At 42.5% G+C, this 24,795-nt stretch overlaps 1 protein-coding gene across 6 annotated transcripts in view; it reads left to right on the top strand.

Moving 5' to 3' along the window:
• Positions 1–24,339, top strand: part of IL13RA1 (interleukin 13 receptor subunit alpha 1) — a 90,953-nt gene extending 66,614 nt beyond the window's left edge. For 5 of the 6 annotated variants that reach the window (XM_069943226.1, XM_069943227.1, XM_069943225.1 and 2 more), the window contains 9 exons: positions 2,353–2,491; positions 5,672–5,792; positions 8,093–8,137; positions 8,830–9,014; positions 11,842–11,987; positions 13,949–14,090; positions 16,737–16,833; positions 18,401–18,464; positions 24,159–24,339. In XM_069943226.1, coding sequence (XP_069799327.1) covers positions 2,353–2,491; positions 5,672–5,792; positions 8,093–8,137; positions 8,830–9,014; positions 11,842–11,987; positions 13,949–14,090; positions 16,737–16,833; positions 18,401–18,464; positions 24,159–24,242 — 1,023 coding nt within the window. In that variant the 3' untranslated portion in view covers positions 24,243–24,339. The remainder of the gene's footprint in view (positions 1–2,352; positions 2,492–5,671; positions 5,793–8,092; positions 8,138–8,829; positions 9,015–11,841; positions 11,988–13,948; positions 14,091–16,736; positions 16,834–18,400; positions 18,465–24,158) is intronic. The other variant, XR_011358663.1, reaches the window with a different exon arrangement.
• Positions 24,340–24,795: the final 456 nt, after the last annotated feature.

Raw genomic sequence — 24,795 nt, 5'->3', positions numbered from 1 at the left:
ACACTTCTACTTTACACCAGTTTAATAAATCTACCCCATAGTCTCAATGCTATTTTCAACCTTATTTTCAGTTGTCTTATACTTGAGGCTATGTTCCCACACAGGTTTTTTTTAGCCTTTAACTGTTTTTAGTCCAAAGATACTGTGCCCAAAATGCTGTGTTTTTTTTATTTTGGAGGCTAAGCTAGATAATTTGCCCCAGCTGTTTTTGGGCCATAAATGGATCATATGTCAACTGACATATTTTTTGTCCAATTCAATTACATTGAATTTAGTAGACCCAAAACAGACATTTTTGGAGGTATAAAACAACTTTTTACATCTCAATGAGGTAAACAAAACTGTGTGGGAACATAATCTAAGGGTTGCCACTGGGTCAGGATGTGGCTAAAGTACAGACCAAAAGTTTGGAAACACCTTCTCATTCAAAGAGTTTTCTGTATTTTCACGACTATGAAAATTGTAGATTGTAGCGGCATGCTATACCATCCAGTTTGCGTTTAGTTGGACCATCATTTGTTTTTCAACAGGACAATGACCCCAAACACACCTCCAGGCTGTGTAAGGGCTATTTGACCAAGAAGGAAAGTGATGGGGTGCTACGCCAGATGACCTGGCCTCAACAGTCACCAGACCTGAACCCAATCGAGATGGTTTGGGGTGAGCTGGACCTCAGAGTGAAGGCAAAAGGGCCAACAAGTGCTAAGCATCTCTGGGAACTCCTTCAAGACTGTTGGAAGACCATTTCAGGTGACTACCGCTTGAAGCTCATCAAGAGAATGCCAAGAGTGTGCAAAGCTGTAATCAAAGCAACAGGTGGCTACTTTAAAGAACCTAGAATATTGTTTCACTTTTTTTTTTTGTTAAGTATACTGTATAATTCCACATGTGTCAATTGATTTAGTTTTGATGCCTTCAGTGTGAATCTACAATTTTCATAGTCATGAAAATAATAGAAAACTCTTTGAATGAGAAAGTGTGTCCAAACTTTTGGTCTGTACTGTATGTTCACACACTGTCTTTTTTTTTATTAGTAAAATAGCTGCCATTATTTGATACTAAAAATAATGGCCGTTATTTTCAGTCTTCAATGATTTCCATTGACGTCTATGGAAACAACAGCCGTTAGTTCACACAATGCATACAATAATGTTGACAAATTAACATTGAGAATATTTATTGATGGCTGTTATTTAGTGAACAACAACCATTTTTTTTTTTGGGGGGGGGAGACGTCCTTTTTCCGTCTTTTTGACAAAAATTCAATGGACCTATAAAAAAAAGTCACAACCAAAATAGTGTTGAACGCAGCCTTCATTCAACTTAAACAAAAAAAATGTGCCAATGGCCGTCATTGCGATGACGGTTGCCAAAGTAAGATAAATAATGGCTGCTGTTTGGAGTATTAAATCATTGTGTGAACATATACTTAGGGTACATTTACACGTACCGGATCCGCAGCGGATTTCTGCCCAGTAAACTCTATGGGCAGACAAACTCAAAGCAGGATGTACATCCCACTGTGAGTTTGTCCGCAGCCCAACCCGTTAACCCCCCGGCTGTCGGACCCTATACTTTACCTGGTCCACGCTTCGGCTTGCTTCGGGATTTCTCGGCACGTCCCGCTCGGCCAAGCAGTGCTCTGCCCCGCCGTAGCGCAATGATTGGCTGAGTGGGACGTGAAGACACCTGGAGCCTTGAAGCAAGCCAGAGCGGGGACCAGGTGAAGTATAGGCTCCTGCGGCCACGGGCTGCTGACAAACTCACAGCGGGATGTGCATCCTGCTGCAAGTTTGTCTACCCGAATTCGCAGCGACAAATCTGCTGCGGATCCGGCAGTAGCGGATTATAATAGGTCGGTTTCAGGTGGTAGCCCAGGGCCCTGAGCTCCTGGGGGGCCCATGGCCACCCAAAAAGACTTATACTTTTAATAGTGTAATGTCTCCTGGATACAGTTCTGCCATGATTTGCAAAAAATAGCTGCTTTTTTACAGCAATTTTGCAAAATTCAGGGCCTCATGACATTATCTATCATTTATTATGAACACTACGCTAGTCCTGCCATAGTTACAGTGGGTTGGGGGCTCGGGGGCTAAGGTGAAGCTAATCTGCCCCCAGGATCCGGTACGTGTGAACGTACGCTTAAGAGGACAAATTCATGTGCATGTAATTCTCTTCTGGCTGGTATTCATGTCATCCTGTAATAACATTGTAGGCAACTCTAGTCCCGGTACTGCCACCATCTCCACCATGGTCTTACTCTATCCCATGTTTTGCTGTTTCCTTCATGAACACAATCAGCTTTCTCTCCAGCAGTTTTCGGAACTAACTCCAGCTATCTAACCACCACAGGAAAGCACAATTCTTACAGAAAGGCATGTAGACATTTTTAGAGTCCGAAACCCGAATGATGTAATACACTTTGAGATCCAGGCTGCCTGTAATAATGTGAGAAGTGACCGGGTTACTGTGAATACTCATTTGGCTCCAGGTAATAATATAATAATATATTTCTTCTTGTACTGCTTTTCTATCTTTAGGCTATGTTCACACTAAGGTAAAACAACGGCCGTAGTTTTCACTGCACAACTACGGTCGTTTTGAGGATGATACGATATAGCAATTTGTACGAACTACGGTCGTACAATGCACACAGCGTATAAGACTACGGCCATAGTTAGTACAGACCCGCGAAAAATGAACATGACATTTATTTGCGGCCGGTAATGTTACAACTACGGCCGTGGATTTCAATGCGGCCCACACATAAAATTTATTTCGGCCAAATTAAGATTGATTTTAATGTAAAAAATTTACTGAGTGGTTTATTGGGCTAGTCGCAGTATTTCAATTAAATGACATGTTTCAGCCCGATTAAAAACATGCTAGGAGGCAATATTAAATGACCAGCCTGTATGCTCGTAATTCTACGGCCGTTGTTTTGACCGCAAAATTCCGGCCGGTGAAAACGACGGCCGTTGTTTTACGTAGTGTGAACATAGCCTTAGGCTATGTTCACACAACGTAAGAGACCGGCCGTTCTGTGACCCCGGCCGGGTCACGGAATGGCCGGTCTGTGCACGGATCATCCCGGCCGGTACTTAAGTACCGGTCGGATGATCTTTCCGGCCGCAGGGTCAAAGCGCCCGCATCAGAGCGCCCGCATCAGAGCTTCCCATGGCACACAGTGAAGCGCTCACTTCACTGTGTGAACTGACAGGTCTTTCTGTGGCCGGAATTCACTGAGTTCTGGCCGCAGAAAACTGACATGTCAGTTATTTGCGTATGGGATCCCGGCCAGAGCGCATACGATGTGTGTACGCTCCGGCTGGAATTCCATTAAAAGTAAGGCATTGTTCCACCGCTGTAAAAGTACGTCCGTTGTTGCCATCTGCAACAATGGCCGTAGTTTTGCGTAGTGTGAACATAGCCTTAGGGTGCGTTCAGACATACAGGATCTGCAGCAGATCTGCAGCAGATTTGATGGCGCAGATTTGAAGCTGCAGATTCAAAGCAAATCAATTCTGGGCCATCAAATCTGCTGCGGATCTGCTGCAGATCTGCACCATCAAATCTGCTGCAGATCTGCTGCAGATCCTGTACGTGTGAACGCACCCTTATAGAATATTACGCATCTAGTTTGGAAAACCAAATATTTATAGAGTGGAGTAGATTTATCACTGTGCATTTTCCTTAATGTTGGCATTAAATTGCACATTTTTCACGTACTTTAGACAGTCTTTGCAGCTCACACAACAAGGAGATGTGGCTTAAAAGGTGTCTGTGTCACTTCAAATTTTGAATGATCAGGATCTGGTTGGTCAGAGCTACAATGAATTGTTAGACAGTGGCGGGAGAAGCACTCGGCTCTCTTGACTCTCAGTTATCTGCCTTTTCTGTTTCACTGCAGAACTTCATTGTAAAGCCCCTATTACACGGGGCGATAGAGAGGAGCAAACGAGTTCTGTCAGCGCTCTCTTGCTCCTCGTTCCCTGCTTGCTGCCGGCGCTTTTACGCGCCTCGGCAGCGAGTGGGTGAGAGACGGGGGGGGGGGGGGGGGGGGGGGACCAGATTGTCCGGGCAGCCCATAGAAGATAGCAACAGTCTGCTGCCGCCACTCCTCTTTCTTGGCGTGACAGCAGCATATTATTGCTATCTTAGTGGTTTGTCTTTTAACATGTTGAAAGACAATGACAGACAAAGATCAGCCGACATCATTCATGTTGGCTGATCGTTGTCTTCTATTACACGAGACGATTATCGGCAGTCATGGCCGGTATCGGCTGAATATGGCCAATAATCATTTTGTGTAATAGGGCCTTTAGTCTAAGGGTGTTATACACAGATAGATTTAGCTGACAGATTTTTAAAGGTGAAGCCAGGAACAGACTATAAACAGAAAACAGGTCATAAAGGAAAGACTGAGATTTCTCCTCTTCCCAAATCCATTCCTGACTGTCAGATAAATCTCTTTGTGTAAAGGCGCCATTAGGAGAATGTTTCCTGCAGCAAGCCAGAGAATCAAGAGAGCCAGGGCGTCAAGTGTTTCTCCTTGCTCTGTCAAACAAAGGGTGGAAGGTCTGTCAATACCTATTTAGGGTGCTTTCACACACACCTTATCCGCAGCGGATCCGGAGTGGATTTTACAGTGCGGATTTAATGCTGTGTTCATTCATTTAGTCAAATCCGCTGCGGATCCGGTAGGTGTGAAGGCACCCTTAAAGGAAAAGTCTTTACAGAAAAGTAGCATGTAAGTAGCATAAAATTTTGCAAAATGCTCCAAAAAGTAGGCAGGTGTTTTTAGGCCAATCGTAAACAGACACTAGAAAGTCTAAAGATATGTCAAAGCATGATGCATTGTGATATACGTACCCCACCCTTAAGGCCATATTACACAGCCTGACCTACCTCCTGTCTTCTCAGAGTTGATATGTTAAAAAAGTTATTGCCAAACATGTTTTAAGACTGCTCTGTGACTTTTTCAGTGACAACCTAAGGACTATAAGGAGGAATTTCATACCTGTGTTTTATTTTTGATTCCTTGTTAAATTAATAGACTTTGCCTCCTAAAAAAACAGGCAAAGAAGTGGGCCATATGCCGGGCTTCTGAAATTTTTAAAAAAGCCGCTCTCCACAAGTTTAGCTCCCCAGACATGCATGGTTTGAGAAACATAATCTATAAATAAACTCTCTTTATACTTATATGGGATGATGCATGTATTTAACCCCTAGAAGTCCAAGGATGTACCCGTACACCCTGGAAGTCTGTGCCCAGACAACCCTGGGTGTACTGGTACGTCCCTTGCTATGAAGCGCGTTCCATAGTGGAGCGCGCTTCAAAGGAGGTGGGGGCCGGCGGCTCACCGTTAATGACAGGCTGCAGCGATCGCGCTGCAGTGTGTCAATAACCCCTTAAACGCCGCGAATATTATGTTTATATTTAATTTATACTTTTATTTACATAACTATATATACCATTGTTTGCTAACACTGTCATTATGTGTTTGCTATTACATAATAAATTTAATGTAAATTGTACGCCATAGATTAGGGTTATAATTTATTCTAAGAACAGATACTTTTTGATTCAGAACTCATTAATATCCTGATTATATATTTGTATACATGGTCAGTATTCATAAAACTGTTACTTTACCAAATTCATTGACAGGTAATGAGAAAACATCAGTGAGAAATGTCAGTTGCATCTGGTATTACCCGGAGTATATGGATTGCACGTGGCAGCCTGGAGAGGAGACCCCACCAAATATAACTTACAACTTACTATATTGGTTTGTATTAAATATACTAAAAATAGGATTCTCCCTTGTAGGTCTGATTTTAGCTTCCTGATTCTGCTTCCTAAGGCGAGGACTGAAATAGCGCCCTCCCCCCTCTGAAAATCAAAAGTCACGATACATACTATCATCATACTGCGCCTAAACAAAGTCCACTATACTGAGATCAATATCATATAAACATCAAATAATACCGCCACACAGTGACCGCATATCACCACGCCGTAGTGACTAAATATTATTGCCAATATTTTTTTTAAATCAAAAATTTTATTAAACAAGTTGTCATATAAAACAACAACGAGCAGACTATGAACAATCACAAATATTACCAGTACCACTACTCAAGGAAAAAATGCTACCCCTGCTTAATGACTGAACAATTCCACCAGTACTGCAACTGGATGAAAACAACTGTAGGGCATCCAACAATTCCCCTCATAGTGACAGTATAGGGATCAGGGTGCAGTTACATCAAGTGACTGATGTAGTCATAACCCTCCATCCCTTCTCCTCATGTAGTCATAACTTCCCCCTCCTGTCTCCTTGTGTAGTCATAATTCCCCTCCTATCTCCTTGTGTAGGCGTAATCTCCCCTTCTGTGTCTTCATGTAGTCATAATCCCTCCTCGTAGCTCCTCATGTACTCATAATCTCTACCCCATCTCCTCATGTAGTCATAATCCTCCCTCGTATCTCCTAATTTAGTCATAACCCCCCCTCTCCTGTCTCCTCATGTAGTCATATGTGATGGTGGTTTTAGACAGACAGTGCCACAGTGTTGTGATGCGGTAACCTGATTGGACCGTAATGGTCGCCAATGGTCGGTAACCTCCAATGTTTAGGGTCACTTGGGCACTTGTCATGGTAGCCTGGAGTGGTAGCAGTTCCACCTGGGTAGTTGGTTCTGCCATTCACAGAACGAGGAGATAACCCAAGTTAATGGTGGTGTGTGGGTGATTTGACCAGAGTCTCAGTTAAGTCAAAAAATATAACACTTTACTGAAGTAAGGTGCAGATTTAACGGTACACTTGATAGAAAAGTGCAAGTCTTGACACATGTCGTAAGTGCTAACACAGAGGTAACCAGTGCTTGTAGAGGTAGAAGGTGCTTTGTAGAGAGAGAAGGAGAGGAGAAAAGTTGCCAAAGGAGCCCTGTCAAATGTAGTGACTGTGTTCTCCCGGGACAGGTGTATAGGTAGAAGAGATAAGATACCAATACTCAAAGATTCCATTAGGGGCTCTGAACCGCCTTATGCCCCCTAGTTGCGAGATACCCATCCTAGGTGGGTAATACAAGCCCCAGTCATCAGATATCTGGGTTGAGCAGACTTCCGAGGTTTCCCAGTCTTACTGCACTGCGCAGTAGGATGCGTAGACCAATCACGGTAGCTTTGTCCTACTGGGGTCAGTTCCTCTTGGTTCAGGATACTGCCCTGCACTTTTTACAGTGGTTCCTGGCGTGGACAAGGGTTATCCTAGGTGACTTCTCTCTCCTAAGGTGAGCTTAGCACTGCAAAGTTGCTGTTGCATCTAGTAGGAAAACTTTGGAGGTAGTCTCTCACACATCTGTCCGCTTGGACTTCCCACTACTAACTTTCAACTTCCTCTCACCAGGAACTAACTCCTCCTCCAGGGGCTAAAACTACACCCTCCTCTGAGTGGTGGGGCTTAGTGTGTGTAAGAGAGAAGAGATAGGATAGAACAGTAAAAGACAAGCACCTCTGATTGTTCAGCAGGTGAACACAGAACATACTATTAACCCTTGGTACTTAAGCTGTGCAACAGGTGAAACCAAACAGTGGTGAAACCTAGTTGGGAAAACAGTACTAAATCTCCCACTTGTGAACCTGAAAGAGTGACTTGCTCAGGTGCCCTAGACAGCACCAGTGGTGGGACACCACACACACACACCTGTCTCTTCATGTAGTCATAATGCCCCCTCCTGTGTCTCCCATCTCCTTGATGGACATTTCTTCAGCAAAGTAAAAAAACAACAACACATTACTCACCTCACCAATCACTCCCACGCTGTTGTGTCTCCCTAGATGCTTCCTGGTTCAGGCTGCTTGCCGATCTCATGGAGCAGTACCAATACCAAAACGTTTGACATGTCTCTATGACATGTCAGAAGTTTGTTTAAAGCCTAGGTACAGTACACTTTAATTGTGCAATGCCTGGATCTTCTATAAAACAAAAGAGGTTTCTATAGACAGTTAACACCAGTGTATATTCTGCACCCTTTGATAAATCTGGACCATAATGTACTGTTTAACTGTTGTCCTTTTATTGCAGGGTAAATGATAAAACAATGAATGACAGGCGTCTTCGCTTCCCAGAGTAAGTTGGGTTCAAATTTTTGGCTATGGAAAAGAGCTTCATGCTCTGAAAATTCTCAGGGAAACCAGTAGATCAAAAGGAAACATGAGATACTCCCATTAATTTACATTACGAGTCTGTCTTGGGCATAAAAACATAGCTGGGAAGAAAATACACATGGCCTGCGCTTCTCCTGGCACATTCTATAGATCAATCAGGGTCTGAACACTCAGACCCCAGACAATGAAACCTCAAGACTCCAACATGTCAAAGGTTTTTAAAGATTTAAAAAAATAGTGAGTCGTAACATATGCAAACCAAATGTTTACCAAATTTGCTTAGACAACTAGGAGAAGATTTATCAAAGGGTGTAAAATACCAAGGGTGTGAACTACCCTAAGCAACCAATCACAGCTCAGATCTCAGCTCTGGTAAAATGAAAGCTGGGCTGTGATTGGTTGCTGTGGGCAGGTTACACCAGTGTATATTTTACACCCTTTAAGAAATCTGGCCCCCAAAGTTTAATAAGTTGTACAGTATATTAAGTCATGCTAGGAGTGTGGGGCCTCATATTATTATAGCTCACTGGAGGATCCTCTATTACTCCTCTGGGCCAGTGCAGCCCTGATAATGTCCTTTAAAAGCAACATAAAAATGTCTATGACTAGAAGTATAAAAACTTGTAAATAATTTGTTGTTTATTTTCATTTTAGGTTTTCCTACTTGTTAGACACAGGAAACATGTGCCAGCTGTACTATACTAAATATGTAACAACGTTCGGATGCAAATTCTCACTTACGAAATCTATCAGTGATATGAGCAGGCTTGTTATAGTGATAACAGACAAATCCAAGACTATAAAACCCTACATCTTCCACACAGATGTTAATAACATAGGTATGTCTGGTTTTCAAGAGTATATATTATTTTTATTGGTAAGTTGGGTTCACACATTGTGTACTTTTCACAGAATCCGCGTCGAAATTCCACAGCAATGTTATTGAATAGAGTAGACATTGGCCCAGATCTATTAATCGGTCTGAGACAGATACCAACCAATCGCGGCTCCGCTTTCATTTCTCAGAATGGACTGTGATTGGTTGCTGTCTGAGTTTTGTTCCAGAAAAAATGGATAAATCTGGACCATTGTAGAGATTCTCATATCTTTAGAATGACGAACCTGCTCCTGAAATGCCCTGGAGTTTCACCAAGGATTTAATTTACTATAATGTAATGAATGATATCTCATACATTCAGCCCCAAAATCATCAATGTAATTTAATGTAATTCGTATGAATTTCATTGTGGCTATTGGAGATTTTGACCCCCTCAATACAAAAAACAATGTGCATTTACTGAGAGCACAAAACATGGATCTTGGCAATGTGAAAGGATTTTCTTGTCCTCTGCAACTAAGGGTCCCTTTACACACACAGATTATCTGTCAAATAGGGTGTATTAACACAGACAGATTTTCCAATACAATAATTGAAGCCAAAGACAGGAAAAGAGTATAAATAGAGAACAGGTCATAAAGAAAAGACTGAGATTTCTCCTCTTTTCAAATCCATTCCCAGCTTTGTTTTCACCAATTGCAACCAAAATTCAGTGAATACACCGTTAGACATAAAGGGGTTATCCAGTGCCACAAAAACATGGCCACTTTCTTCCAGAGACAGCAACACTCTTGTCTCCAGTTTAGGTGTGGTTTGCAATTAACCTCCATTCACTTCAATGGAACTGAGTTACAAAACCTGCACCCAAACTGGAGACAAGAGTGGTGCTGTCTCTGGAAGAAAGTGGCACTGGATAACCCATTTAAAAGCTGCCGTTGCAGAAATTTTGGGTAGGCTTTCTAAACATATAGCCTAATGGCATATACAGATTTTGGTGGACACAACGCCAGGAATGGATCTGAAAAGAGGACAAATCTCAATCTTTCCTTTATGTTCTGTCCTATATTAATAATCTGTGGCTTTGGTTTCAATAACTTCAATAAAAGACCACAAAGCCTCAGTTGCCCGTGAGAATCCAAAAAGAACTAACATGAATTCCCCATTGGTGGAGGGGCCGGCGCTGGGGGGTGGGGGAGAAACACAGACACATAGATTGGTGTATTATGGAGTCTCTCTGTTAGGATCACGTATGGCAAAGGCAGTCTGACAAGACACGGACAGTGAGCCCTAAGCTGATCCCGTCCACTGTCCCTGTCAACAAGACAGTCCTAGGCGACTGCGGACAACCACGAAGACGTTAGCTACTCTCAATACATGGAACACAGAACACTGACAAACAGACACAATAAGAGATGTCAGACAAACCAGGTCAGCAACAGTCGGGCGGCGCAGTACAAAAACAGTAAGCAGGAGACTAGTCAGGGTCACTAGCAAGAGGTCTGGGTGGCAGCAATAAGCAAAGTCGATGGCGATAAAAGTCAGGAATACGGAGCACAGAGAGGAGGGACATGGAGCTGAGCAGGTGAGTAAACTCTAATAGTCAGCAGGGAAAAGAGGAGCCTGCTGCTATTTACACAGGATCAGAGACTGGGTCCAGCAGCTGATTGGAGCAGCTCTCATCCCAGCACCAAGCTCAGCTGAGTAGATCCAACAGTGCAGTAACCCCTGCACTGCCAGAAGTCTGACAGACAAGGTGGGTGTGGCTGGCAAATAAAGACACATATCAGACAGACAGATGCAAAAAACACAGACAGAACTCAATGCTTCCTAGGTCGCCCGGCACGGACCAAGGGGCACAAAGTCACATTCCTAACACTCTCTTTGAGTAGTTCCAGAAAGCTGAGTTTATTTATAAGAAAACTTTCCTAGAGTGGGATAGAAAACCCAGGGGCAAAAAAAAAAAAAAATGAGTGGATCTCTCCTACCTTGATTCCTATTCACGCACCTTTTAATTGCCTGCCGGTCACCACTTTGGAGACAAGTCATGTCAGCAGAGCCTGCCTGCTCAGCGGATCACTGGCCACAGCTATGTCCTGCCTTAATCATTGGTTGACCATAAGCAGGGACAAATCATCTCATAAGCAATGACAAAAGTAGTTAAAGGGGTGTTCAGGATATACTATGAATCTAGGCTGCTGCCAGGACTACAGGGGAAATACCAGTGCTGTATACTTACCTGTCTGGCTTCACCACAGCTGCCAGTTCCTGGGCCGCTCAGTCTCCACTGTTAACAGCATTTTGACGTGCCGTTCCCACAGGAAATGGCCGCTCAGCATAGACTGCATACTGTCTTTGCAAAGCCGTCATTTCCTGTGGGAATGGCAGATCAGCAGATGTTGTCAAATTGAAGGCGGTGGAGAGCAGGCGGCCCTGGAACTGGCAGTTGTGGCAGAGCAGGATAGGTTAGTATTGTTATGTCCCCCGCAGCCCTATCAGCAGCCTAGATTCATGGTTTATCTCGGACAACCCCTTTAAAGTGTTGAAATACTGGAGCTCTGGCAACCCAAGGAAGATCACTACTTTTTTTCACACCACTCCAGCACAATATCAAGAATGTATTACACTGGAATTAAGAATCTCAACTCATAATAAGATTGTACCGCCTCTAACAGAGTATTAGACAAGTTGCTTACATGTGCTTGCAAACTGCTCACATATGTACTGGTGTACTGTACACTCTTTTATCTCATCTTTTGGTGGAGATGTTTTATTTTAGGGGAGAATGTTCAAAGGTAAATGTAAGCCTCATTTATCATCTGTCTTTTCAGCAAAGCTCAGCCGCCCAGTCATAAAACAGATGTATAGGACACCGAACCAGCATTTACACGTGAGCTGGAATGCCTCTGTAACTAGAAACGTGGTGTATGAAGTGTTATGGAAAATGTCATCAAGTGAAAGGGAAGAATCAATTCAGGTGAGATTTTTGTCCACCAATGTGAATGCAGGCGTGTCCTCCTCCTGTGCCTCATTTAGCATAATTTACGCCTGCTCACAGGCATAAATAAGGATCCAAATCTACACCTGCTGGAAGCAGGTGTAGATTTTGTATGGTGGGTGCAGGTTTGGGTGCCCAACTGGCCAGATTCACTAAGAGGCATGCGCCTTTTAGTAAACTTGGCTGGGGAAAAGAGTGCAGGTCGAATTTAAAGAAGTCCGGCGAAAATTTTTATTTAAGTATTGTTTTGCCCCACAAAAGTTATACAAATCACCAATATACACTTATTACGGGAAATGCTTATGAAGTGCTTTTTTCCCTGCACTTACTACTGCATCAAGGCTTCACTTCCTGGATAACATGGTGATGTCACAACCCGACTAGAGCTGTGCGGGCTGTGGCTGCTGGAGAGGATGATGGCAGGGGGACACTGAGGGACACAGGGCACTGGGGAGACACTGAGCATCCCTCTGCCATCATCCTCTCCAGCAGCCACAGCCTGCACAGCTCTGGGAGTCGGGTCGTGACATCACCATGTTATCCAGGAAGTGACATCACCATGTTATCCAGGAAGTGAAGCCTTGATGCAGTAGTAAGTGCAGGGAAAAAAGCACTTTATAAGCATTTCCCGTAATACATGTATATTGGTGATTTGTATAACTTTTGGGGAGCAATTATATACTTTAATAAAATTTTTTGCTGGACTTCTCCTCTTGAAGACTGGCGTATGAGTACGCCGGACTTGATAGCCCCCCCCCCCCCTTTAGTGTCTAATTTTCCTGCTGCGCCTCCACAGGGAAAATAAAGCATTACACTGGGCCCATTCAAATAAATGTGTTGCCTGTACAATGCAATAATACAGAACAGGACAGGTCCTCCATTGCAAGGCACAAACTTTGCAACCATTGCCAACTCTGGATGCTAAATGAGGATCATGAACAAAAGATTCCTCCCCCCCCCCCCCCCTTTTTAGCTCAGAATTCCCAAATAGCGTATATGAAAACAAGTTTTCTAAATTGGACAGTAAACCCCTTCAGGACTGTGGAAATTTTCGTTTTGGCACTTCAGCTTTTTCCTCCTCGCGTTTAAAAAGCAGTAGCACTTCCTTTTTTTCACCTACAGGCCCACACGAACCCCTATTTTTTGCGACACTAATTGTACTTTGCAATGACAGACTTAATTTTTCAATAAAATATGCTGCAAAACCGGTAAAAAAATATCTTTCAGTCGCTTGGGAAACAAATCCATTTTCTCTTGCAAGAAAAATTAGTGACTATATAACGACTGCAAAAATAATCATTCATAACAACAATCAGTCATTGTAATAATGTCAGAATTGCTTGCTACTACATTGCTAGTGATCACTAGTGATCGATCATTTTAATGGATTTTTGCACAATAATCACTCTATGTAATAGGGCCCTTACCCCTCCCGTCCCCATAAGAAATGCATAGCCGAAACATAGCCGGGAAAGGCGGCCATCTCGTTAAATAGATGGCCACTAATAAAGATCATGATCATTATTAGCGTTCGTCTATATTGCGAGACCACTGCCTTCCTCTGCTATGTTCCTGAAGCGGGAACATAGCCTAAGTGAGAATCACTTTGATTATTAATGTGTTTATGATATTTTTTTGTGGTTGAGGAATTTTTGTGTGCTTAACTATTTTTTTCTTCTGCCATCACATGACCTAACTGCTGGACCACAAAACACCAGATAAAAAAAAAACGCCATACGTACAGCAATGGTGTTTTTTAAGATGACCAGAAGAATCCCATTGAAGTCTATGGAAGAAAAAACACCACAGTTTGCCGAAAAAAAACGCAAATCCCCCCTTGTGTTTTCCTAGCAATATTTTAAGTCTGTATTAAGTTAAAATAAATACTTTAAGTTAATGCAATGACAATTGAATTCATTAGAAAAATCATTCTGTTTCAGAATATAGAAAATGAATACGTAAATATTCCAAACATATTTCCTGATGTCACGTACACTGTAAAAGTTCGAGTTAAATTATCAAAATATAAACTTCATGATTCCTTCCTATGGAGTGAATGGAGTGAGGAAAAGACACTTCCAGGTAACTATCTATCAGTCTGTCTGTCTATAGATCTGTCTAAGTAAAACACTGTATTCAGCTGTAACATTGTATTCAGCTAACCCCCCACCCCCCCCCCCCCCCCCAACTGTAGGTACCGTCTGTCTGCTGAGCTGAAGTTCTTCCTGGTCGTGTGTTCCAAAATACGCCTGGTGTCTTGGTTTGGCGAATGATTATCTTTAATCTGCAGCAGCTGAGTCAATAGCGTGGCCTAGGCCTGCTACGCCTCTTCTTTCTTCCTTCTCCGCCCACCTTGTCATCTGAAATGCCCCCCGCACGTAGTTCTCCTCGTCATCATCATCTGCGCCATAGTGTCTGGGGGCATTAGAGATGACCAGGAGGGCGGAGAAGAAAAAAGGAGAGGTGTAGCAGGCCTAGGGCATGGAAGCACTAGTCCACGCCTCATTGATTTAGCTATTGACTCCACTGCTGCGGATTACAGATGGTTTTTATGACAAACCAATGCACCAGGCACATTTTGGAACACACGACCGGGATGGACCTCAGCTCAGCAGGTAACTGAATACAGAATCACTTTAAAATTCTGGTCTAAGTTTGCTATGACAAGGAATTCACAAAAATTTCACTAGGATTTGTTACAAGGATCTTACAAGGATTCCTCAGGAAAGTTACTCAGGGCTAAAGTTACAAGTTTATTTGCACAGGACTGAACCTACACAATGCTGGGAAAAGTCTCTCTAATATAATTTTTTTATTTTTTTATTTATATTCTTTTATTTTGTATCACAAATCAACAACATTGATAAAATAGAATCAGCACAAGTAGGATCAGTGGAGACCATAAAAAACATTTCTCCACCTACCCCTCCAATAGCTAAGGGCCCTATTCCACCGGACGATTATCGTTTGCATAATCGTTAACGATTAACGATCTCAAACGACCGCTAATGCGAAAGACCTGAAAACGTTCACTCATTTCCATGGAACGATAATCGTTACTTATGATCGTAATTGCGATCGTTTCTTCTTCGCTATTTATTCGCTATTGCGTTCGTATCTATTGCGAACGACCGAACGACGTCTTATTCAATGCGAACGATTTGCGAACGTTTTGCGAACGAGCAACGATAAAAATAGGGCCAGGTCTTATAAAGCGATTAACGATTTCTCGTTCGGTCGTTAATCGTTAACTGCATTTCAACCGAACGATTATCGTTTAGATTCGAACGATTTAACGATAATCTGAACGATAATCGCCTGGTGGAATAGGGCCCTAAAGCCCGTATTCCACGGGTCGTTGGAGGAGCAAACGAGCGCTGTCAGCGCTCGTTTGCTCCTCGTTCGCCGCTCGCTGCCGCCGCTATTCAACGCGGCGTCAGCGAGCGGGTGAGTGCGGGAGGGGGCGGCGGGGAGCTGCGGGGGGGCGGCCCGGGGGATCGCTAGATCGTCCGGGCAGCCCATAGGATACAGCAGCATCTGCTGCCGATGCTCCTATTCAACGGAGCGACGGCAGCAGATCGCTGCTATATCAGTCGCTTGTTTTTCAACATGTTGAAAAACAAGCGACTGCAACGATCAGCCGACATGAACGATGTCGGCTGATCGTTGCACTCTATTCCACGGAACGATTATCGTCCGTTGCGGTCGATATCGTCCGAAAACGAACGATAATCGTTCCGTGGAATAGGGCCTTTACTCTGAACACAAATCCATAAAAAACAACCAATCAAGCAATAGTTCCCCTCCCCTCCACCCACACCACCCGGCCCACCCGGCCCAACCAGGCGAAAGAGAGAAAGACCAAGGCAGAGAGAGAGACCACAAAAAAAAAAAAAAAGGGGGGGGGACACCAAACCTTTCTTCACATTCGGTTACTGATCCATTTAAACCATAATCTATCATACTTTCGCAAGGCTTTATTGGAATTGGTTCTAGCGAGGCACCTCTCATAGCTGCATGTTCTATCCACTAAAGCTCTCCATTCTGCCAAGGTTGGAGGAGCTTCCCCCAGCCATTTGCGGGACACTACAACCCTACCCAGTGCCCAAAGTTTATTCAGCAAGGAGCCATCTGAACCATCATTATCAGGTCTCTCTAATATAATTACCTAGGTACTCATTGATTGAATTTGTTATAGTTATGGTATGTTCACCAGCCACGACACATACTTCTTAAAGGGGTTATCCAGTGCTACAAAAATATGGCAACTTTCTTCCAGAGCAAGCAACATTCTTCCAGAGCAAGCACCATTCCAGGTGTGGTTTGCAATAAAGCTCCATTCACCTCAGTGGAACTGAGTAATGCTGCGTTTACACAGAGTGGTAATTTGCTCAATCGAGCGATTGACGATTTCGAAGTAACAATGTGTTTTTTATAACGATCAGCGTTTAAACGGAACGATATATCGTTTAGAAAATTTGTTATTGCAATCGTTTTAAGATCGCTTAAGCCCATCTCACACATAGGGTAAATCGGTGAAAGACTGTTTACATGAAGCGATCTGCAAATTTTTAGCGAACGACCAACAACCTGCACCCAAACTGGAGACAAGTGGTGCTATCTCTGGCCATGTTTTTGTAGTACTGGATAACCCCTTTAAGACAAAAAACAAGACATTAGGTTCCAGGTTTACACATTTGTGATCTGCCAATTCTTTTCTTTTTACAGGAAAAGACAATGAAACAATTATATCTATGATATTTGTAGTCCTAATTCCATGTATTATCATTTTTGTGGCCATCATCCTACTTATTTATAGGACAAGGTAAAAACTTTAAATCTCTGCCTATATATTGAAGCTGTTAAGATGTTTGTAAATGTTCACGTTCTCTTAGGTCCCATTCCCGTCACATTTCAGGGCTACGTCTTAAGTTTCAGGATAGATGCAGAAAGGGATTCCAAAATATACAGCACTATAACAGCGGTGGGCCCATTTACTTTAATCACAAAAAAAATACATTTGGAAATGGTATCCCAATGTATACCTGGATGTAGCACCAAAACCTTGTGTGAATAGAGCCTTAGCCAGCAAAATATTTTATTTTGTAAGCAGAAGTCTATGCTCTTGCCACTGTAGCTGGTGGACAGATAGCTGAGCCTTGATGAAAGATATTGCTGGCTACGCTTGTCCTATGGGATCATTCATATAAATGATTACGCCAGCAACATGCTAGCACAAACTTAAAGGGGTACTGTCCAGAGCAGGAGAGGTTTTCTATGGGGATTTGCTACTGCTCTGCACAGTTCCTGTCTCGGAAAGAGATGTCAGCAGAGAGCACTGTGTCAGACTAGAAAAAATACACCACTTCTTGCAGTGCATACAACAGCTGATAAGTACTGGAAGACTGGTGATTTTTAAACAGAAGTAAATTACAAATCTTTATAACTATCTTAAACCAGTTGATTTGAAAGAAAAAGATTTTCCCCAGAGTATCCCTTCAAGTTTTGTGTAGCATGCTGCTGGCACAATCATTTATGTGAATGATCCCATAGGACAAGAGTACCCCTTTAAGGTTCTCAGTGTTATTTTTCCTTAAAGCGTAACTGTCATTTCAGGGCCATTTTTCTGAAAACATTAAATATCAATAGCACAAGCGATTTTAAGAAACTCTGTAATAGGGTTTATGTACTAAAAGAGTTTCCTTCTGTACTGAAAAAGCAATCTCCCAGCCTCCCCCCTCACATCAAATGAAGCAGGATTTCTGTCTCCATTATGTGTCTATGGAGAGGGGAGGGGCTGTTAGGAGTGACTGAGCACGGAGCAGTCCTGCACAGCACAACACCCTGCAATCTTCTCTCAGTAAGTTCATAGATAAGCACTGACCTTTCTGACACCTGAATTTAGCGTTTTAGGTGCCCAGAGAGTCTACAAACAGCTGACCTTCATGTCACCTCTTCCTGCTCCCTCATCTCCCCCAGCCCCTCCCCCCTCCATAAGGATATAATGGAGAGAGCAGAACCCGTCTTCACTGGCTTCTCTGTAATGAAGACGTGTTTGCCTGATAATGCACAGATAAGAAGTCAGGGGGGGAGGCTGGGAGATTGCTTCTTGAGTACAGAAGGAGGCTTTTTTGGCTGATGAAACCTATTACAGAGTTTCTTAAAATCGCTTATACTACTGATTTCTGCAATAAAAAAACCATGACAGTTACACTTTAAGAAACCCCACAGTGACCTTGCAGAAAGAGTCAATTGATCAGATAGATTTGGCTGATCATGCTATACACAGGTTGTTCCAGTTTACTATGGCTGAAAAATAAAGCAAGTGAAGATGGAAATGTCTCTATTGGGTATCATGTCAGGTAACCTCTTTATGAATTTGATTTCAACAGATTAAAGATCCTTATTTTCCCTAGAATCCCGGATCCAGGAAAAATATTCTCACCTGATCTGCAGGTAAAACATTGCTCACATCTAGTAAAACACTATATAAATCAGTGACGGCTGTAATAGGATGACAGTCACAGTGCATCGCAGTACACCGCAGTCATAGATCCGTGCAGTATTTATGAACGTTTCAGGCAACTATTGTGCAACAAAATCTCCGTATCATGAAGCTCTGTATATATGTACTGGTCCCTGCTATGTTGTGTCTAAGATGAACAACTCCATGTAGGTCAGACTATTATATTTTCGCTGGAGTTACCCTTTAAGTAATAAAATTCTACCTGCCTACAGCCTACACAGTTTGAGGTTGTATAGGCACTTACTACATAGTTTTATAGCCAGCTCAATTTATAAACAGTATTGGGGAGATTTATCAAACATGGTGTAAAGTGAAACTGGCTCAGTTGCCCCTAGCAACCAATCAGATTCCATCTTTCATTTCTCACAGACTCTTTGGAAAATGAAAGGTGGAATCTGATTGGTTGCTAGGGGCAACTGAGCAAGTTTCACTTTACACCATGTGTAATAAATCTCCCCCCTTGTTTATACTGTTTCTAAATTCCATCTAGTGGCAGCTACAGATAAAAGGGCATAGAAGGACAGGACAAAAAAACAAACTAACAAAACAACACTCCTCTCTATGTTCATCCCTTGTCCCTTGTCACGGCTGCACCAGTTTCCCCTGTGATGTCCCCATATACTGTACACAGGATGCTGCAGCCAGTCAATGGCCTCAGTGGTCACTTTTGAACACTTATGTGACCACTGTTGCAAGTAATTGGCATTTGTGGCTCGTGCACAGTATCGGGTGACGTCACAGGAGCACTTTCATTGGGCAGTCTGCTATAATAGTTGCAAAGGGGGTATACTTTTTTTTCTCTTTATGTCCTTCCCTTCCCTGCTAGCTGTCCCTTTTTTTAAAGGCCTGGAAACCCTAATAACTTATGCAGGGGATTTTATTTTCTGTGACGGAAAAAACACACTGTACAAAATATGGTATAAGAATGCAAAGAATGTCTGCGTCTATGAAGAAGTAGAAAAAAAAATGTGAAGATAAAAAAAATATTTTTGCTTGGAAGTTTACTTCCATGTAATTTAACACAGTAAAAGCAACTAGATTGTATACTGTATATATATAGTAGATACAAGAACATAAGTATTTACAAAAGGCACTGTCATTCTGCATATGGCAGCTCTGTAATATTAAGTAGTATTAAGCAAGTGTGCTCATCTATTGTTATGTAAACAAGCTTCCTGTCTGATGAGAAAAAAACTATAAAATTTTCCAACAGGAAGAGTGTTACAACTTGATACAATGCTAACGTCTTTAATATTTCCCTATTCATAGTTTCAAAAAAGTCAAGCATAAAAAAATCTTAAAGGCTTTCTGTTCTGTCTATGATGATAATAAGGAGGAGACTGCTGTAAAGTGATTTGTGCCAAATTACAGTAAATGGTGACACCAGTATATAGATAAGAAGCAGCTCAGCTTCTCCTTTGCACATGTCACACAGCAGGCTGACAAACCTGTCCTATACAACATCTCCAACATCTGGAGATGGTGATTGTCTATGGGCACTATTACACTGAACGATGATCGGCCGATTATATTGCTCCGTGCAATAAATACAACGATCAGCCGATGACAATGATCATCGGCTGATCGCTGATATAGGTTAGAACCTATAATTGTCGGGTGCCAACTGTGCACCGCTATGTGTAATAGCAGTGCGCGGTCAGCGACTGACGATATACATTACCTATCCACACTCCAGGGCTTCTCTTGCGGTCTGCTTCTTCCCGTGTCCCACGCGCACTGGCTTCAGTGCGTCCTGTCTGAGCTGACAGGCCGCTGAGAAGCTAGAGCGCGCGGGACCTGGGGTGAAGCGGGACTGCAGGAGCAGCCCTGGAGTGTGGATAGGTAAAGTATACAGTTTAAGCAAGGACTGTAAGGGCATCAGTAAATACGTCCTTGCAGCCCTTGTAAAACGATTATCGGGCAGATCGGCGCTCATTTACAGTTTCTATCGGGCCCCTATCGGCCCGTCTAATAGTACCTTAAGTCTATGGTTTGCTGTAAAGTATGTCACTAAATGCTATTAAAAAGAGCTCAGGTTAAATGATAGCCTGAGTGTACAAGAAATAAATGCATTTGGATCATTTACCGTAATACTTTTATTGTCAGCCAATAATTCAAGCATATAGGGTAACACCAAAATAAGTTTATAGTCTATATACTGAATTAATCTACATGTTTTCAAATGTGTGGCCATATATGAGCCAATCCTGACATTCACTCTAGATTATATGACTGTTATTTACCACGTGTGACTTTTTTGTGATTTTGACTTTTGGTTTGACCTTCTACCTCAAATTACTGCTACCTTGCCCTTTGAATTGTGTGCTTAGTTTATATTGTTTAATGCCAGGTTCTGACTGCTGCTGTTACTGCTATGTATAGCGCCAGCAACAATACTGATAATACCACTCTTTCATTTCTCTAAAACAATGCACATGTGCCACATTGCAAAGTGCCTGAAGCTTTGAGCTGATGTTAGTAGCAATGAAATAACAAGATTATAGTAAAGTTGTCCAGTTTGACAGGTGATAGATTCTAGAAATGTGAAAAATGACATCAGTGTCCAGGATCCAGAAATAGAAGTAATTACATCTATAATCAATGGGGGAGATGTATCAAACATGGTGTAAAGTGAACCTGGCTCAGTTGCCCCTAGCAACCAATCAGATTCCACCTTTCATTTTCCAAAGAGTCTGTAAGGAATGAAAAGTGGAATCTGATTGGTTGCTAGGGGCAACTGAGCCAGGTTCACTTTACACCATGTTTGATAAGTCTCCCCCAATATTTTTTATTCTTTGAGGTAAACAAAATGTACAATGTACAACACACTACCTTATTACAAAGAGGAATACATGTGTTGCTGCACTACAGTCCTTTATATACAACAGAAGTGATTACTAAGGCATATGTAAAAGATGCCAAAAAGAAGAGAAGTTTTGTAATTACATAACTAATTATAGTTTATTAACAATGTAACGCTATGTTCACACTACGTAAGAGACCAGCCGTTCCGTGACCCCGGCCGGGTCACGGAACAGCCGGTCTCTGGCCGGATGATCCTTTCGGGTGCAGAGCTCTGATGCGGGCGCATCAGCGCGCGCCCGCCCACATCAGAGATTCCCATAGCACACAGTGAAGCAAGCGGCCGGAGCCGCTCGCTTCACTGAGTGAACTGACAGGTCCTTCTGCGGCCGGAATTCATTGAATTCCGGCCACAGAAAACTGACCTGTCAGTTATTTGCGGCGCCGCACGGGATCCCGGCCGGAGTGTATACGATGTGTGTACGCTCCGGCCGGGATCCCATTGAAAGTAAGGTTATGTTCCACCCCGCAAAACTACGGCCGTAGTTCTGCGGCGAGAACTACGGCCGTAGTTTTACGCAGTGTGAACATAGCCCCAAAGCGTAAATTACAGTAAGGTTAAGGATTTTTTCATGGTAAGGATACCACTCGGATTGAAGATCACTGTAGTTCCTACCATTTTACCACTTGGACGCAGTGGTGAGTAGAGACTTCAGCACCCAGAATACATGATCTGTGCATACGTGATGTGATTGCTTGCCAAGGTCTAACATTCCTGTTATGTGTGTACACCTATATTTGTTCAGTAATATTTTACTATATGCACTATAGAAATTCTCACTGGTTCAGGTCTCCTAGTGGCAGTAAGCAGGAAACATTGATGTATGCAGCATCTCATCTGTATGAGAGATCAGTGTACTTATATTAGAAGTCCCCCAGGGGGGCTTCTAGTATAAGTGTAAAGGTAAAAAAAAAAGTGTTGTTTTTAATAAAAAGCCCCCTCCCCTAATAAAAGTTTGAATCACCCCTTTTCCGAAGTTATAAATAAAAATAAATAAATAAACATGTTTGCTATCACCGCATGTGTAATCGCCCAAACTATTAATAAATCACATTCTTGATCTCGCATGGTAAATGGCGTAAGCGCAAAAAAATCGCAAAATTGCACATTTTTGGTCGCATCAAATCCAGAAAAAAAATGTAATAAAAAGCAATCAAAAAGTCGCATATGCGCAATCAAGGCACCGATAGAAAGAACACATCATGGCGCAAAAAATTAAACCTCACACAGCCCCATAGACCAAAAGATAAAAGGGCTATAAGCCTGGGAATGGAGCGATTTTAAGGAACATATATTTGTTAACAATGGTTTGAATTTTTTAACAATACTGACAAAAAGTTGTGTAATGGGATGGCTGTCCTTGTTGGCCATTGCAACAAATCGGAGCATAGCTTCCACCAAAGCAATATGAGAAATGAAAGTTCTAATTGGTTTCTTTGTTTAACAAAGGGATTGTTACTATATATAAATAAATATCAATAAATAAATATTTATTTGTATAGCTCCAACAGATTCCGCAGATACCACAGCTTCATAACTCTCCCCCCAGTCTGAACCAACCAAAAACTCTTGGGCAGAATATTATAGGCATACACACATATTGCAGACCTGGGAGCTTCTTTTATGCCTCCAGCCTTCATAGAAACTTATCTGATTGGATGACAGAGAGATCCACCTCCATCTGTCTAACCACCTAGATACCACAGTCAAGTGTTGTTGAGCACCGCATCTAAGGATCTCAATTATCTCTTATTTCAGACAGAATTTTAGCTGTAATTTATATTTCTTATACATGTATTGTGCTCTGCCCCAAGGGATTGGAGAAGTGTTTCTGCCATTCACCTCTACACTTCCTGCGCTCACTACCGACACAAAAAAGTGTCCTCTACATAGGATGCTTTGGGAGAAAGCACTTTATTAACCCACACATTCCCATTGCTTTCCTGTGGCTGCAGTCACTTAGGGACAGGTTTACTGTCTGCCTACCATGTTGACGAACATCATATGTCAGTCTATTCAAAAAAACAAAGAGATCAGCACCTCCCCACCACAACTTAAGGAGATGTATGCAGGTCAGGGTATAGTACAGACCAGGTGGTGCAATGCTCTGCAGAGAGTGCATATAAATACACATAAATGAGAAAAGAAGCAGCAACTCACCAAACATCATAAAACTTCAGCCCTAATTTGGAATGCTCATCCAACAACAGACCCAACTTGGACAAATGTGAACTGTTCACATTTGTCCAAAGTGTATTCACTGTTGGATGAGTATTCCGAATTAAAGGGGTACTCCAGCGGGGGGGGGGAACTTTTTTGCTGGGACCAGTTAGGAGGTGGCCGAGGGAAAAGATGTCCACTCACCTCCCCGGTTCCAGCGGCGGGTCCTGCATCGCGGCGCTCCGGTGCACGGTTCCTGGCCGCTTCCGGGTGTCTGACGCGGGCCCGAGACGTGATGTCTCAGGTCCGATCAGCCACCAGAGCGCCGCTATGCGGGACCCGCCGCTGGAACCGGGGAGGTGAGTGGACGTCTTTTCCCTCGGCCACCTCCTCCCCGGTCCCAGCAAAAAAGTGCCCCCCCCCCGCTGGAGTACCCCGTTAAGGCTAAAGTTTTATGAAGACGTTTGGTGAGTTACTGCTTCTTTTTCTCTCTCATGTATGTGGGTATACGTCATATGCCGATTTGATTGGTTTATAGTCAATTCATATAAGACTATGATGTTGCATGTTAATGTATAACACTACTTATTTGTTTCCACAGCAAGAAATTAAAGATGGCAGAGTGCACCTATACAGCAGACCCCAGAAGGAAGAGATTTGTCCAGTGTTTCTGGCAGACAAATAGATTGCCATGTAAATATCAGGTCTTAAAATGTATGCTTTTTCCGTCTACAATTCCTATTGCTTTGAATTTTTGAAAACTCTCAGTATTGTGCAAGATATACTGACAAAATCTGAAGCTTTGATTCTACTCATTATTGAATAATTCAGGGATAGACATTGAAGATGCAGAGGTAACCCTTCTACCTGGGCTCTGCTGCCTGAAGGGGCCCAAAGGCTTCTCTGCTTCATAAGGAGACAATAGCATTTTAAATGACACAGTCTGAAGAGGGATGCTTTTTATTGAGGCCCAGTAGCTTCAAGATGGATAATATCCCTTGTGAGGACATTATAAAGGATATAAGAATATAATGAAAGAGAAAAGAATGGAAATTGTCGAGAACGAAAGACAACTGATTGTACTTTGATGTAATGACCTGGAAGACTCTTGTGAACTATTCCTCTTTCATTTGCAAAAGCATTTCGATAACTATTGTTTCTTATAGGTAAAGTGATACCTCAAGACGATGTGATGAATGTATTTTCTATATGTTTTTATATTGTATGATGTGTTGTTT

Source organism: Dendropsophus ebraccatus, chromosome 10 (assembly GCF_027789765.1).
Source record: "Dendropsophus ebraccatus isolate aDenEbr1 chromosome 10, aDenEbr1.pat, whole genome shotgun sequence".
Lineage (NCBI taxonomy): Eukaryota > Metazoa > Chordata > Amphibia > Anura > Hylidae > Dendropsophus > Dendropsophus ebraccatus.
The sequence above is the reverse complement of the archived record's forward strand: the minus strand, read 5'-3'. Positions and strand labels throughout refer to the sequence as shown.